General features: G+C 34.6%; 1 protein-coding gene across 8 annotated transcripts in view; it reads right to left on the bottom strand.

The window, feature by feature from the left end:
* Window positions 1-15638, bottom strand: part of ADK (adenosine kinase) — a 488464-nt gene that overhangs the window by 304804 nt on the left and 168022 nt on the right. For all 8 annotated transcript variants that reach the window (XM_029245237.1, XM_029245240.1, XM_029245239.1 and 5 more), the window contains one exon: window positions 2819-2897. In XM_029245237.1, coding sequence (XP_029101070.1) covers window positions 2819-2897 — 79 coding nt within the window. The remainder of the gene's footprint in view (window positions 1-2818; window positions 2898-15638) is intronic.

Below are 15638 nucleotides of genomic sequence, written 5' to 3'. Positions count from 1 at the left end.
AGGGGAACTAAAAACCCAAACAAGATGTTCAACTGAAGACTAGATTGAAATAAGTATTTTTATGTGAATGAGAGCCAAAAAACTGGTTGTTCTGTCCATGAATGGGTAAATTTACATTCTGTTAAGATGAAGAAAATTCAGAAAAATGGGGGGGAAAAAAGCCCTTTCCAAACTTTCCAAACTTTCTTTTGGAAAGTAGGATAGGGACTTCCCTGGTAGTGCAGTGGTTAAGAGTTTGCCTGCCAATGCAGGGGACACGAGTTCGAGCCCTGGTCGGGGAAGATCCCATATGCCACGGAGCAACTAAGCCTGTGCGCCACAACTGCTGAGCCGGCACTCTAGAGCCCGCAAGCCACAATTGCTGAGCCCACGTGCCACAACTACAGAAGCCCGTATGCCTAGAGCCCGTGCTCTGCAACAAGAGAAGCCACTGCAATGAGAAGTCTGTGCACTGCAATGAAGAGCAGCCCCCGCTCACCGCAACTAGAGAAAGCCCGTGCACTGCCACTGGAGAAAGCCTGTGCGCAGCAACAGAGACCAACACCGCCAAAAAAAATTAATAAATAAATTAATTAATTAAAACAAAAAGAAGCATAATTTTTTAAAACATTCATTATCTCATAAATCCTTACAACTTCCACCTGCAATAAGCATTAACCTCCATTTACAGGTGAAAGGCCCATAAAAGTTGCTCATGCTTTCATAGCCAATAAAGTGACAAAGCTTGAACTCAAACCCAGTTCTAATGGACTCCCATGGCCCCAAGAGCAAGCCCATGCTTTTGACTTATTATGTCGCCTCAATGATTATTGAATAAACAAATGAAATCCGTAACTTGAATCAAGTTGATATCACTCCCTTTTGAAGCATTCCTAGAATCTATTTTCGATTTATTTTTTAAATGTAGTAAAACAGATATATACAAAATTTACCTTTTTAATCATTTTAAAGCATACAGTACATTTGCATTGTTGTACAACGATCACCACTATTTATCTCTACAACTCTTTTCATCTTGTAAAACTGAAACGCTATGCCCATTAAGCAATAACTCTTCATTTCCCCCTCCCACAACTCCTGGCAACCACCATTCTACTTCCCATCTCTATGAATTTGACTAACCTAGGTACCTCATATAACTGGAATCATCATCATTAGTCCTTCTGTGACTGGGTTATTTCACTTAGTATATATGCTCAAGATTCACCCATATTGTAGTATGTGGTAGAATTTCCTTATTTTTTAAGGTTGAAAAATATACCATTGTGTGCATATATCACATTTTGTTTATCCATTCATTCACTGAAGGACATTTGGGTTGCTTCCACATTTTAGCTATTGTGAATATAATGCTGCTATGAACATGGGTTTACATGTATGTCTTCCACACCCTGCTTTCAATTGTTTTGGGTATATAACTTGTCTTAGTCTGCCCAGGCTGCCATAACAAAATATTATAGACTGCATGGCTTGAACAACAAAAAAAATTTTTTTGGAGGCTGGAAAATCCAAGACTAAGATATAGTTGACTTGGTTCCTGGAGAACCGAACGCTCCCCCTACTATCCCACCTCCACATGAAGACACAGTGAGAAGGCAGCCATCTACAAGCCAGGAAGGAGGCCTCACAAGAAACCAAACCTGACAGCACCTTCATCTTAGATGGCATCAGCCTCCAAAACTGTAATAAAATAAATTTATGTTGTTGAAGCTAACCAGTCAGTGGTATTTTGTTACGGCAGCCTGAGAAAACTAATACAGAAGTAAACTGTCTTTTTTCCATTAACCTGAGCTCACAAAGTGACCAGCGGAATGTTAAACAAACAAACAAACAAAATCAGCTGACAAATACAAAGACCTCATCTCCTCAGGCCACTACACATAATATTTTACAACCTACAATATTTTAATACTATGATTAAGTTTGAGCTTTGGAAGTATGCAGGATAATTATACAGTGTAAGTCTAAATCTAATAAAAGTTAGTTTAAAAAACCAGAAATTGTTCAACCTTTGTTTGTCAATTTTCCACTTCTCTGGCCCATAATTACAATTCAAAGGGAAAGCATTAATCAATAAAAAAATCAAAATGACCTGAGTCCATCAGAGTTGACCTTTGACTGCAGTTAGTGGGATTTTGAGCTAGTTTACAAATCGTAGAGGCAAGAACCAGAAGTTTGTAAAGCTTTTTCATGTCCTTCATAATTGGAACTTTAAATAGAACACTAACGCTCCCACTTAAAATTAGGTCACCCTGGTAACTTGTAGAGTATACGTCAAAATGAGTTTATCCAATTACCCTCTGGAAGACGTATATAGAGATATAGACACAGATACATAAATTTACACATACATACATACAACTATGTAGATATATAGGTATATATGTATTTATATATACAACAAGAAAACTTATAGTATCTTGTTGTAAGAATTCCATTCTAAGTATTATATGAAATGCAGAAGCCATAAAGTTTAACTATATTAAAAAAAACTAAGAACTTTGGAAAAGTAAAAGACATGATAAGCAGAGTTAAAGTACAAATGACAAATAAGGAATACTTCAAATTTATAGAATAAAAAAGAATACTATCTATAAAATATGCAGAATTTCTACAAATCAATAACATGAAATATAAAATAATAATCAAAGGATTCCACAGGAAATTAAGAAGAAATGTAAATGAATAATAAACATTCAAAACCAACAGAAATATTCTATAGCAACAAAATATAGATTGGAATTATTATGCACAATGACCAAAAGTCTAGAATCATTCTGAATCCATTTCTTTATCACCTTTAAAATAATTAACCAACCTGGGCCACTTTAATTGAATTCTGGGTAGAGCCACCAGCATGATATTCAACTTTGAATTTTTTTACAAGTTCATCAAACCTAAAAGGAAATCACAGTAGAAAAAAGTAAGTTAGCATTTGTCAGTTGTCACAATGCAAATTTTTCTGATTAGAAGTTCGTTAAATCACATTTAGTGAAACTTTTTGAACTACATAATTATGTTGAATAAATGAATTAAAATGTTGTATAAAAAACAACTTTGCTAAATTTCCATACTTAAGAAATTTTTTCCACAAGTGTACAACTATAAGAATTTAAAATATATAGGCTGACCATAATTAGCCATTAAACTAAACAGAAGGTAAAAATAACTTCATAAATTATTATTTATAAGCAATGCATATCTTCCTATATTAAGTACTGAACTCTAAAATCCTTACAAATGTATATTCTAGTAAGTTCTAAAAGTTTTAGATATCATAAAGGCTATTACTTTATAACGTAAAGAATTGGGAAATTACATTGGGTTGTATGATTCTAGGAAAGTTGCTTAGTGACACAATTTCTGTATCTGCCAAATATAGGGACAGAGAGAGATGAACTAAACATTTGATACTTCATTACTTTGGCATCTGATAAAAGCTAGAGAACTTCTCTTCAGGAAAATACATATACTAACTATACATAAAACTTTTCATACAAGATGATCCATATAAACCCCTAGAATTACACATACCCAGACAACGGGCTATGGATACTGATTCTAATAAGTCTCAAACTACATAGCATTTTAATAATCCAGATCATAAGTCAATTTTCCCTACTACATGTCTCTAACATGTTAGATGCTGTCGGAGATAACCAAAGGGCATACGTATACACTTTAATTTCAAAGGATTTACGACCTTGGAGGGACAAAAGGATGAATACACATGAAAAAGAAAAATTTAAAATACCAAGTTATCAGCCAACAAAATGTATGCAACGTAGACAGCAAGTGCTACAGAAGATCAGTCAAAGAAGAGAGAGATTGGGATGTGAATAGAGTATTCAAAAAAGATGCCAGTCTTGGAAAGTATTTTCAAAACTTTAAATTTTTAAGTATGGAAGTAGATCTTTTTACTCAAATTAAACATTTCACAGAACTTCAAAATATAAAAAGAGATAAATACAGAAATGGTTACATTAGGAGTAGGAAAAACACAGTTATTATACCCACTTCCATACTTCCAATTGCCTTCAGATCCCATCTATAAAACCCTGAGATGCCAATAAACACAATTAGCAAACCTGCCAAAATGTTAACAGCAGTATTTGTATACCACTAATAATATTCACCTAATACTAACAGGAGAGAAAACAAAGTACACAGTCCCAGATGCAGATAGGTGGCTAGTTGCGGTAGTTTAGGAAATGTTCTCTTCTAATTACTTTCTGAACTATGTAACAACTAAGAGTGATATGAGAGATTGGAGGAGAGAGGAAGAATGAATAGACAAAGTAAACATACAGTGATCAACTGCCATGTTCGTTTGAGGCTATTCCACTTTCAAAAGCCAATTTCTCCAAAAAGATATGTCCCCCCAGAACCTGTGAATGTAATCTTAATTGAAAAAAGGGTCTTTGCAGACATAATTAAGTTCAGGATCTTCAGGTAAGATTCTCCCTCCTGAATTACCCAGGTGAACCCTAAATCCAATGCCAGGTCTTCTTACAACGGACAAAAGAGAAGACAGAGAGGAGAAGACCAGCTGAAGATGGAGACAGAGATTGGAGTGATATGGCCATATGCCAAGGAAGCCAAGGAATGCCAACACCCACCAAAAGCTGGAAGAGGCAAGGAAGGATTCTCCCCTAGGCTGGTCACAAGGAGTGCAACCATGCTATCACCTTGATTTCAGACTTCTGCCTCCCAAGAATACTGAGAGAATAAATTTCTGATGTAGGCCACCCAGTTTGTTGTTGCTACAGCAACACCATCCTTTCTCACTTTCTCAAGAACTTTCCTTAAGTTATAGTCTTCTGCGTTCCATCATCATTAATTTCTTCCAGTGACTAAGAATCAAATAACTATAATATTTCGGGAAGAACTAGATGGGCCTAAATTTATTATAGCTACTAAAATTACAGTAAACCAACTATATACTCTTGTTTACTTAGTTTTTGTTATCAAATTCTACCAGCACCATCCAACAGAACTTTCTGACTCCAGTGGGAATGTTCTGTATCTGTGCGTCCAGTTTGACAGCCACTAGCCACACGTGGCCATTGAATGCTTGAAAGGTGGCTAGTGTGACTGATGAGTTTTATTTTAAATAAAATTTTAAATTTTATTTAACTTTATTAACTTAAATTTGAGTATCTATAACCTCAAGGCTAGCCGCTACCTTACTGGACCAATATGGTTCTAGACTATTACGGTTTAAAAAGAACACTAGTGGGCTTCCCTGGCGGCACAGTGGTTGAGAGTCTGCCTGCCGATGCAGGGGACGCAGGTTCGTGCCCAGGTCCGGGAAGATCCCACATGCCACGGAGTGGCTGGGCCCGTGAGCCACGGCTGCTGAGCCTGCGTGTCCAGAGCCTGTGCTCCGCAGCGGGAGAGGCCACAACAGTGAGAGGCCCGCGTACCACAAAAAATAAAAAATAAATAAAAAGAACACTAGCTTTGCAAGACGGTCTAGAGAAAAAGGATTATGTGACCAAATAAGCGTAGGAAATGTGTGTACTCTATTTCCATCTTGAATTTTCATAGTGCATATCAGCATATTAAAGGCACTGAGATATCTGAAACAAAGAAACCTGTTTGACTATTATTCAGTTTTTCTAAGACTTACAGGATTTCAGAACCCTCTGATGTTTTAGGGTGAGGTTCCACAGCTCACATTTACATAATATTTATTATGTGTGCCAAAAGTTATTGTTTTAAACATTTTATCCAAATCATCATTTTTTAAAATGCTCACAACTTTATGAGGTGGGTACTATTAGCTCCTATATTTTTCAATTTTTTTTTCAATAAATACCTGCATACTTCAGTACAACACAATCCACAGTTAGCTGAATCCATGGATGTAAAACCACGGACACTGAAGGCAGACTGTAAAAGTTATGTGAAGGTCTTCCACTGCGAGTTGTTCAGGCAGGATAGAAAGGGAAGAAGGGTGTCAACACACCAATCCCCCACCCCTCTGTGGAAAAACCCGGGGACAGTTATCTCTGCCTCAAAAATAAAGGAATTGATAAATGACTCACCCAAGGGCAGAATGCTAAAGCAGTTTGGATAAAGTCAGGACTCAAACCCTAGTTCTTTTGATTCCACATACTGTGATCTCTAACCAAACACAAACTTTTCCCCACACTTAAAGACCCGTAAACTATATTTATTGAAAAAAAAAATCCACTTATTAAGTGGATCCAACACAGTTCAACCTGTGTTGTTCAAGGGTCAACTGTAAACATGATCAATTTTAAAACTAAAAGGGATAAACAGAATGCCTTTATTTAACAAACAAGGAAAGTGAGGCATAAAGTATTTGAGCAGACTGTCCAACAAAGGTCACATACAACTCACTGGTTAGTCAAATTCAGAACTGCAGTCTCAGAATTACTTGTTAATTACAAACACATAGAAATCAGTGTATTTCTCCTCATTCCAGTCAACTAAGAGTTTTCTACAGAAACCAAAATTTTGCTTATTAATATTATCTCTAAAATTCGTTCAAGGGGTATAAAAATTATAGAACCTCACATTTCAAGATGGAAGAGGAAGCATATGCTTGCTTCCCCTTCCAAATCTGACTGAATGTCAAAAAGTATGTTTTTTATATATGAAAATGAACAAAAGTATAACAGCACCACAAATCAAGGAAAGATGCCACGCACAGACAACGAATTTGAGAAATAACAAATTCTAATTTAACAGAAAGCTAATGTAACAGAATTGACAAAGCCGTGACAGGAGACATAACAGCAAGAGCAATTTCTTTAAATACTATATTTGGTACACGAGGGTAGCTGCCCAACCACTCCTACCTTACCCACAAGAGTCAGATCTGTTTAAATGCTCTAATCTGTCATGAAAAAGTCCTCTTTTATCTAGCAACTGTGTGGATTCCTCGCCTGCCTTTTTCTTTTTTTTTGATAACAGCTTTATTGAGATATAATTCACATATCATACAATTCAACCATATGAAGTCTACAATCTGATCATTTAAAATATATTTACACTTCTGTAACCATCATCACTATCAATTTTAGAATATTTTCATTAACTCAAAAAGAAATTCCATACCCTTTAGCTATCAAAACCCAATCTTACATCATCTTCCCCCGACCTAAACAAACACTAATTTACTTTCTATCTTCTGTATTTCTACTTATTCTGGACATTTTACATAAATGGAATAATACATATGTGTATGGCATTGTTGACTGGATTCTTTCACTTAGCATAATGTTATCATGATTCATATATGCTACAGCATATATAAGTACTTTATTCCTCTTTATTGTTGAATAACATTCCATTATAGATATACCATATTTTGTTTATCCCTTCATCCAACAATGGACACTTGGGTTGCTTTCATCTTTTGGCTATTGGGAATAATGCTGCTATGAACATTCATGCACAAGGTTTTGTGTAGATATAACATTTTCATTTCTGTTGGGTATATACGTAGGAGTAGAACTACTGGGTCAAATGGTAACCCTAAGTCTAACTTTTTGAGGAACTCTCACACTGTTTTTCACTTTCTGCCTAGTTTTTTCTCAGAGACAATTCGGGGAAACCTACCTGCCTAGTTATATGACAAAAGAACAATTAGAGAATAAGAGAGCTGCTATAAATTAACTTTACCACCATTGAATTTTTTAAATTAATAGTTGAATCAATGACCTAAGCAATTAAAATGGACACAGATTTTAAAAAGATTAAGAGAACGAAACTGAAATTAAGAAAAATACCCAGAAATTGGATCAAAAATGTAAGAGATGAAAAGTATGAAAGAAAACTTAAAAGGAACAGAGAATGAATTAGATGGTCCAAGATCCATTTAACATGAATGACAGAAAAGGAGAACAGAGATAATAAAAGGTAAGAAAGAAACACTAGGAAAAAAAGAAGTCGTCAAAAGAGAAAAAAAATATATATATATAATATTCAAATATCTCTAAACACCAAGCAATTACACTCGGGAGTAGGGACTGGAATCCACACTTGGACATACCTTGTTAAATTTCAGAACTCTCATATTAAGAGAAAACCTTAAAAGCTTCTGGGGTGAAAAATAACACACTACATAAAAAGGAATAAGAATCAGAATAACATCAGACTTAATACAGGAAGCTAAAAGACAAAGAACTGCTATATTCTATGCTGGTGTATAAATCAGAAAGAAACATAAGGGGGAATTCCCTGATGGTCCAAGGGTTATGACTTGGTGCTTTCACTGCTGAGGGCCCGGGTTCAATCTCTGGTCGGGGAACTAAGAAACTAAGATCCCACAAGCCCTGCAGCGCGGCCAAGAAAGAAAGAAAGAAAGGAAAGGAGAAAGGGAGGAAGAAAAAAAATTGCATGGGGTTTGAAAAAAAACAGAAAAAGTGGCAACTGTGTATGACTTTGGAAAAGTGTAAGTATTTTGAAAGAAATTTAAATGAGGGTCTATTATATTTTTTTCATGTAAAATTCTCCCCTACATAGTCCAAATTTTAATAACAAAGGATTGTATTTTCTCTTCTAAGAGTTGATTCAATCACACTTCTTTGTTCTACAGAGAAAAATATCTACCTAGTTATTCAGTAATGATGTTTTGTTTGGTTTTCAACTTTTGGATCTATGCAGAGATAAAATATGTAACATTTAATTATACTTATAAAACAGAATGTAAAACCATCATCTATAACACTGACGTTTTGAAGATGGAAGAACGGAGAGATGAAAAGTTTTCTTATTCTCATTCCTTCATTTGAAAAGAGTCCACAAGTATCTCGTGTTAATGACCAACTTTTTAAAAAGAGACTTTAAGTAAACTGTTTAAAGTCATAAAGTCACGGGACTCCCCTGGTGGCGCAGTGGTTAAGAATCCGCCTGCCAATGCAGGGGACATGGGTTCGATCCCTGGTCTGGGAAGAGCCCACATGCTGCAGAGCAAGTAAGCCCATGCGCCACAACTACTGAGCCCGTGTGCCACAACTACTGAAGCCCGTGCACATAGAGCCTGTGCTCTGCAACAAGAGAAACCAGCGCAATGAGAAGCCTGCACACCACAAGGAAGAGTAGCCCCCACTTGACACAACTAGAGAAAGCCCGTGTGCAATGAAGACCCAACGGAACCAAAAATTATTTATTTATTTTAAATAAATAAATAAAATAAAATTTCCATCCTGTTGCAAAGAAGTCTCTTGACTTTCCCTAAGCTTTAAAATAAATAAGTAAATAAATAAGTCAGTAGAAAAATTAAAATGTCTAAAATAACATAAGTAAGACAATGAGGCAGAAAAAGGGGAAATAACAGTATACGTGCACTATATTCTTCAGCTTTCAGATGAGTCAATAGATAAGTAACTGTTAATTCAAAAAATGGGGCATAACTACATTATTTATATTTATAACAGTAAACTATTAAAAACAAACTGTTGGACTTCCCTGGTGGCACAGTGGTTAAGAATCCGCCTGCCAATTCAGGGGACACTGATTTGAGCCCTGCTCCGGGAAGATCCCACATGCCGCGAAGCAACTAAGCCCGCGAGCCACAACTACTGAGCCCCCGCGCCTAGAGCCCGTGTTCTGCAACAAGAGAAGCCACTGCAGTGAGAAGCCTGCACACTCCAATGAAGAGTAGCCCCTGCTCGCTGCAACTAGAGAAAGCCCACACACAGCAATGAAGACCCAAACACAGCCAAAAATAAATTAATTGATTTTTTTTAATTAAAAAAAAAAAACCTGTTAGTGTTTGCCCCTGTATGGAGTGGAGAAGAAGGGAAGGTTTTTTAAAATTGTTTCTTCATTTTTAGTTCAGTTTTAATTTTTATAAATTTCTTAAAGGTACCTGAAATATACAATTTTAAAATAGTATTTTGAAATTCAGCGCTTGTGTAACTACCATGACCATCACCACTACCAAAAACTGACAGACAGACAACTGTGTGTGTGTGTGTGTGTGTGTGTGTATAGAGAGAGAGAGAGAGAGAGAGAAGGAGGGGGGGGTTCTTTATTCTGACTCATTGATCTATATGCCTACCCCTGCAAAAATTCCATTTCTGTTTAGATATTATTGTTTTATCAGTCTTAATGGAAGGACAAGTGCTCTCTTCATGTTCTTCATGAGTGCTCTGACTATTCTTGGCCCTCTTGGACCTCCACATAAATGCACAACTAGATGTCCATTTCCAAAAAATAACTTGTCAGAATTTTGACCAGGATTGCAATTATACACACACACACACACACACACACACACACAAGGAAAAGTGATATCTTTCCAATATTAAATTGTCCACTTGTAGCCGACATGGTGCACAACTAAGATCCATGAAGCAAGCCCCCGCCCCGAACAACTGTCCAATCCATGATTACGGTATATACCACAGTATAGTTATTTAGGTCTTTAACACCTATTAGTTTCATAATTCGTGCCATAAATCCTGTTCATCTCTTATAGTCACGACTTCATACTTCCTACATTTTAACAGTACTGTAAATGATATTTGTTTAAACCTAATTTTTATTTGTTGCTGGTACTTAGAAATATAGTCTTTACATCAATTTTTTTTATCCAATCAAGTTGCCAACATCTCTAATTAATAGCAATGATTCTTCTGTTTTTGCCATACATATATAGTCATAATTTGTGAATAAGGAAAAAAATGTTTTCTCCTCTTTTCCTGCCTTAGTGCAGACACTAGAACCTCCAGCATAATATGCACAGAGAATAAATAGCAGTGAGAATCAATGGGCAAATTAGTCTTATTCCAAATTTTGGCCTAATAAATCCTGATGAATTCTGATGAATGATAGGGTAAGTCCATTTCAGAAAACTGGAAGTCTTAGAGAAAAATGCTTAATTTTTCACTTTGATTTATTTTTACTGTGTGTATGCATTGCTTCTACTAAAGAGTTAAATATTTTTAAATGTTGTAGACTTATACTACTGATAGATATTCATATATTTCAATTTAGAAATATTAAGTAACCAAAACATATGCACAATATAATCCAAGGAAAGTGCAATATATATATGTATACTGCAAACAAAATTATCCAATATACATGTGTAGTAAAAAGGACCTGGAAGACTACAACCAAGGTGTTAACAGTGGTTCACTCCAAAGTACAAGCAATTATGGATCTTATATACATTTGTTTTGATTGTGTAATAAGCATATAAATTGTTTTCTAATAAAAACATTTTAAAATCTACTTCATCTTATAATGGAAGAAAAGAGCAACTTTCCATACAATTATATAAATAGAACTATATACAGAACAAAACACAGAGCAGAGAAGTAAGTGTTTCTGAATGAAAGAGGCAGGGAAAGTTTAACAGTTGAACAATAATTTGACAAATAAGGGAGAAAAAATATTCAACGGTAGGGGTAAAACAAAAACATATTCAGAAAATAAGTTACAGGTAATGTAGGTAAAATAGTAAAAACTGACAAAACTCTGTGCCAGGCTAATCAGTTTAGACATTCTTCAGTAGGCAACTAGGAATTTTTAACATCTGTTTACTAATAGTGTGAAAGGCAGATTTTTTTTTTTTTAAATGATGATAGCACTCTTCTGAGGACAGGGTAGAATAAAAAGAGGCAGATCGCCAACCTCTGGAAAAGTTCATACCTAATATCAGATGCTCAGTTAAGGGGCTACCTGGAAGTGATCAAGCTAAGGAATCATTTCTGAAGTTTAAGACATCAGATGTGATAAATAACTGGAGGTGAAAGATGTGGCAGAGGGAAAACAATTCTGAGACTTCTACTTCGGATTATCAGTTCGATGGTGTTAGGAAATACAGGAGAGAAGAAAAATCATATAAAAAAGAAAAGGAACTCCTAAGTAGTTGATTATCAAACCCAGAAAATTTTCTGTTAACAGAACTAACTGCATTGAGGAAAAATTTATTTTCTTTAATCTCTTGCATGGATTTGGCACATTTTCTCTACACACTTTTCTAGTTGATACAAAATCTCTGGTTTGTGTATGAATGGTCCACATTATCTGTGTCAAAACCATCAGTGTACACAGTGGAAAATGCTAGGAAAAGATGAAGGACTGTGTATACTTAATGAAAGAACAAAAAAGTTCAGGCTAAAACATTAATAAGCCTCAAAACCATGATTACAGCTTTGCAGGGATATAATCAATTATATAAAAACCTTATTTTCTAAGTTGTTTAGTGATGACAGAGTTTGTGATATCTTTACAATTTGCAGGGAACTTCTATATATTTCCAGTACGTGATTTTTTCTATAGGGAGAGATGTGTGGCAATTTTAGTACTTTATAGATACATTCTTACTTTCTCCATTTGGTTGAGCTTCTCTGTCGGAATGGAGTTGGCATATCAAACACCTCAATCAAAAAACACAACTGGGACTTCCTTGTTGGCACAGTGGTTAAGAATCCACCTGCCAATGCACGGGACACAGGTTTGTTCCCTGGTCCGGGAAAATCCCACATGCCGTGGAGCAACTAAGCCCATGCGCCACAACTAATGAGCCTGCACTCTAGAGCCCACGTGCTGCAACTACTTAAGCCCGTGTGCCTAGAGCCTGTGCTCTGCAACAAGAGAAGCCATCACAAGGAGAAGCCCATGCACCGCAACGAAGAAGAGCTCCCGCACCGCAACGAAGAAGAGCCCCCGCTCGCCGCAACTAGAGAAAACCCGAGTTCAGAAATTAAGACCCAATGCAGCCAAAAACAAACAAACAAAAACACAATTGAAAGAACAGTAGCTGATACATTTTCCTACCAGCAATCTGGTAGGATTTATGAAGCTCAAATTCATAAAGTATGCAGCTTTTATGATGCTAAAAAATTCCAGAGCAACGTTACTTAAATAAAATGCCAGAGAAAACTGGATTCAGTGCTTATCAAACTTCTGCATGAGAGTTTGCAGTTGACAGAAGCAAAGAATAGGAACAACAAATTTGATAACAAAAATATTTAAAGCATTTCTAAATAAAAGCAAAATCAAACAAATTAAAAACTAGAAATATAAAGGATAAAACCTGTTTAACAAATATGAAAAATGGCTATCTTTACCCAAAAGATTTTTTTAATATTTTAATTATCATTTTATATATTTTAACATTTATTTTTAATGAATTTATTGATTCAATATTTTTAAAATACTATTTTAATATTCTCATATGAGAAAAAGAAACTATTATGGCTCATATAAATGGAAAAATGAACAATAAATAAAAATGATAAATGTTGAAAAAGAATCAGCTTTGTTCACTAGTAATCAAAAACATGTAAACAGATTTCTGCACATTAAATTGGTTGAGTATAAACTATTAATACTCAGCATTACTACAGATGTGAAAAAGCTGATATAACCATACAGTGTTAGTGACAGAACTCTTTTGGAAGGTAATTTAGCAATACACATCAAGAATCACAAAAATTTTTATATACTATTATCATAAAAATCCATTTCTAGGACTCTACCCTAAGGAAGTAATCCAAATCATAAATAATGCTATATGTAAGAGCTGAACATATTACCATAAGATATAATAAAGTTTAAAACAAAATATTCAAAAATAGTGGAATGATTAAATTATAATGATTATCATTGGACAAAATATAATATAGTTCATATTATAATTGTTTATATGCTGTACTATTCTAGGAAGGAATTCTGGCAGCTTATGATGATACAATTAAAATAGAGTGAATGAATAAACAAATGTATGAAAATGACATTGAAAATATAGGTAGCAAATTAAGATAAAGTCGAAAGAACACAAAATGTAAGAAATGAACATTTGTAGTTTATTAAAACCAAAATATAATAAGGGATGTTCTTATATTTACTGTTCAAAGAGATTATCAGAACATAAAAAGGTATTCAACATGTTCAGTATTTTTCGTTAGAATTTAACAAAAATGAACAGAAGAAGCGCATTAACAGCCCATCAGCATTTTAGACATAAGCCTTTTCCTTTTCGATATTTTCTACAATTTGATCATGTATTTATATTCATTTTAAAATGGAAGTATTTTTATTAAAGAAAACTTTTAAATAAAGATGAATGTCACTGGAATGTAGTTCAGAATTTCTTGGAAGGCTAACCTTATGGAAAAAGCAGAAAGCAATATACCATATACTTATAAAGAATTTTTAATACTTGTGCTGATAGTATATAGGAGAATTTAAATTCTAAGTAATTCTTTCCACTCTCATATCACATATTATTAAATACTTTATAAACAATTGATAATTCTTGACAATAATATGAAAGCTATCTATATATCTGTTTTGTTTCTGAGAAGAAAAGTAAAATACAAGAGAGTGGAGAAGATTTCAAACACTAATGTGGTAGGGAAAGCAATGACTAAATACTAGTCTTTTAATCCTAGTTTAGTATTAGACCATACCTCAGAATGGTAGTATGCACAGAAAAGGTATCATATGAAAATGATCGAACATGAAAATTTAAAGTCTATTAAAAGATAGCACACAATATCAAAAAAACAACCCAATCAAAAAATGGGTGGAAGACCTAAATAGACATTTCTCCAAAGAAGACATACAGATGGCCAACAAACACATGAAAAGATGCTCATCATATTAGAGAAATGCAAATCAAAACAGTGAGGTATCACCTCACACCAGTCAGCATGGCCATCATCAAAAAATCTACAACAATAAATGCTGGAGAGAGGGTGGAGAAAAGGGAACCCTTTTGCACTGTTGGTGGAAATGTAAATTGATACAGCCACTATGGAGAACAGTATGGAGGGTCCTTAAAAAACTAAAAATAGAACTACCATATGACCCAACAATCCCACTCCCAGGCATATACTCGAGAAAACCACAATTCAAAAAGACACATGCACCCCAATATTCATTGCAGCACTATTTACAATAGCCAGGACATGGAAACAACCTAAATATCCATCAACAGAGGAATGGATAAAGAAGATGTGGTACATATACACAATAGAATATTACTCAGCCATTAAAAGGAATGAAATTGGGTCATTTGCAGAGATGTGGATGGACCTAGAGACTGTCATACAGAGTAAAATAAGTCAGAAAGAGAAAAACAAATATCATATGTTAACACATGTATGTGGAATCTAGAAAAATGGTATAGATGATCTTATTTGCAAAGCAGAAATAAAGACATAGAAAACAAACGTATGGATACCCAGCGGGGGTGGGGTGAGATGAAATGGGATATTAGGATTGACATATATACACTATTGATACTATGTATAATAAAGAGATAACTAATGAGAACATAACTGTATAGCACAGGGAACTCTACTCAATGCTCTGTAGTGACCTAAACGCGAAGGAAAACCAGAAAAAGAGGGTATATATGTATATGTATAGCTGATTCAAGTTGCTGTGCAGAAGAAACTAATAGGACATTGTTAAGCAGCTAAGCTCCAAAACAAAATTTTTTAAAAGAATGTGTGTGTGTATATATATATATATATATATATATATATATATATGTATAACCGAGTCACTTTGCTATACAGTAGAAATTAACACAACATTGTAAATCAACTATACTTCAATAAAATAAATTGAAAAAAAAGATAGCACAGACTTCTGATAAAAATAATAATAATACTGATGATCATAAGCATGCTACT

This window comes from Monodon monoceros, unplaced genomic scaffold (genome assembly GCF_005190385.1).
Source record: "Monodon monoceros isolate NGI ecotype Baffin Bay Population unplaced genomic scaffold, NGI_Narwhal_1 Super_Scaffold_4, whole genome shotgun sequence".
Classification (NCBI taxonomy): Eukaryota; Metazoa; Chordata; class Mammalia; order Artiodactyla; family Monodontidae; genus Monodon; species Monodon monoceros.
This window is presented reverse-complemented; position numbering and strand designations above follow the sequence as displayed.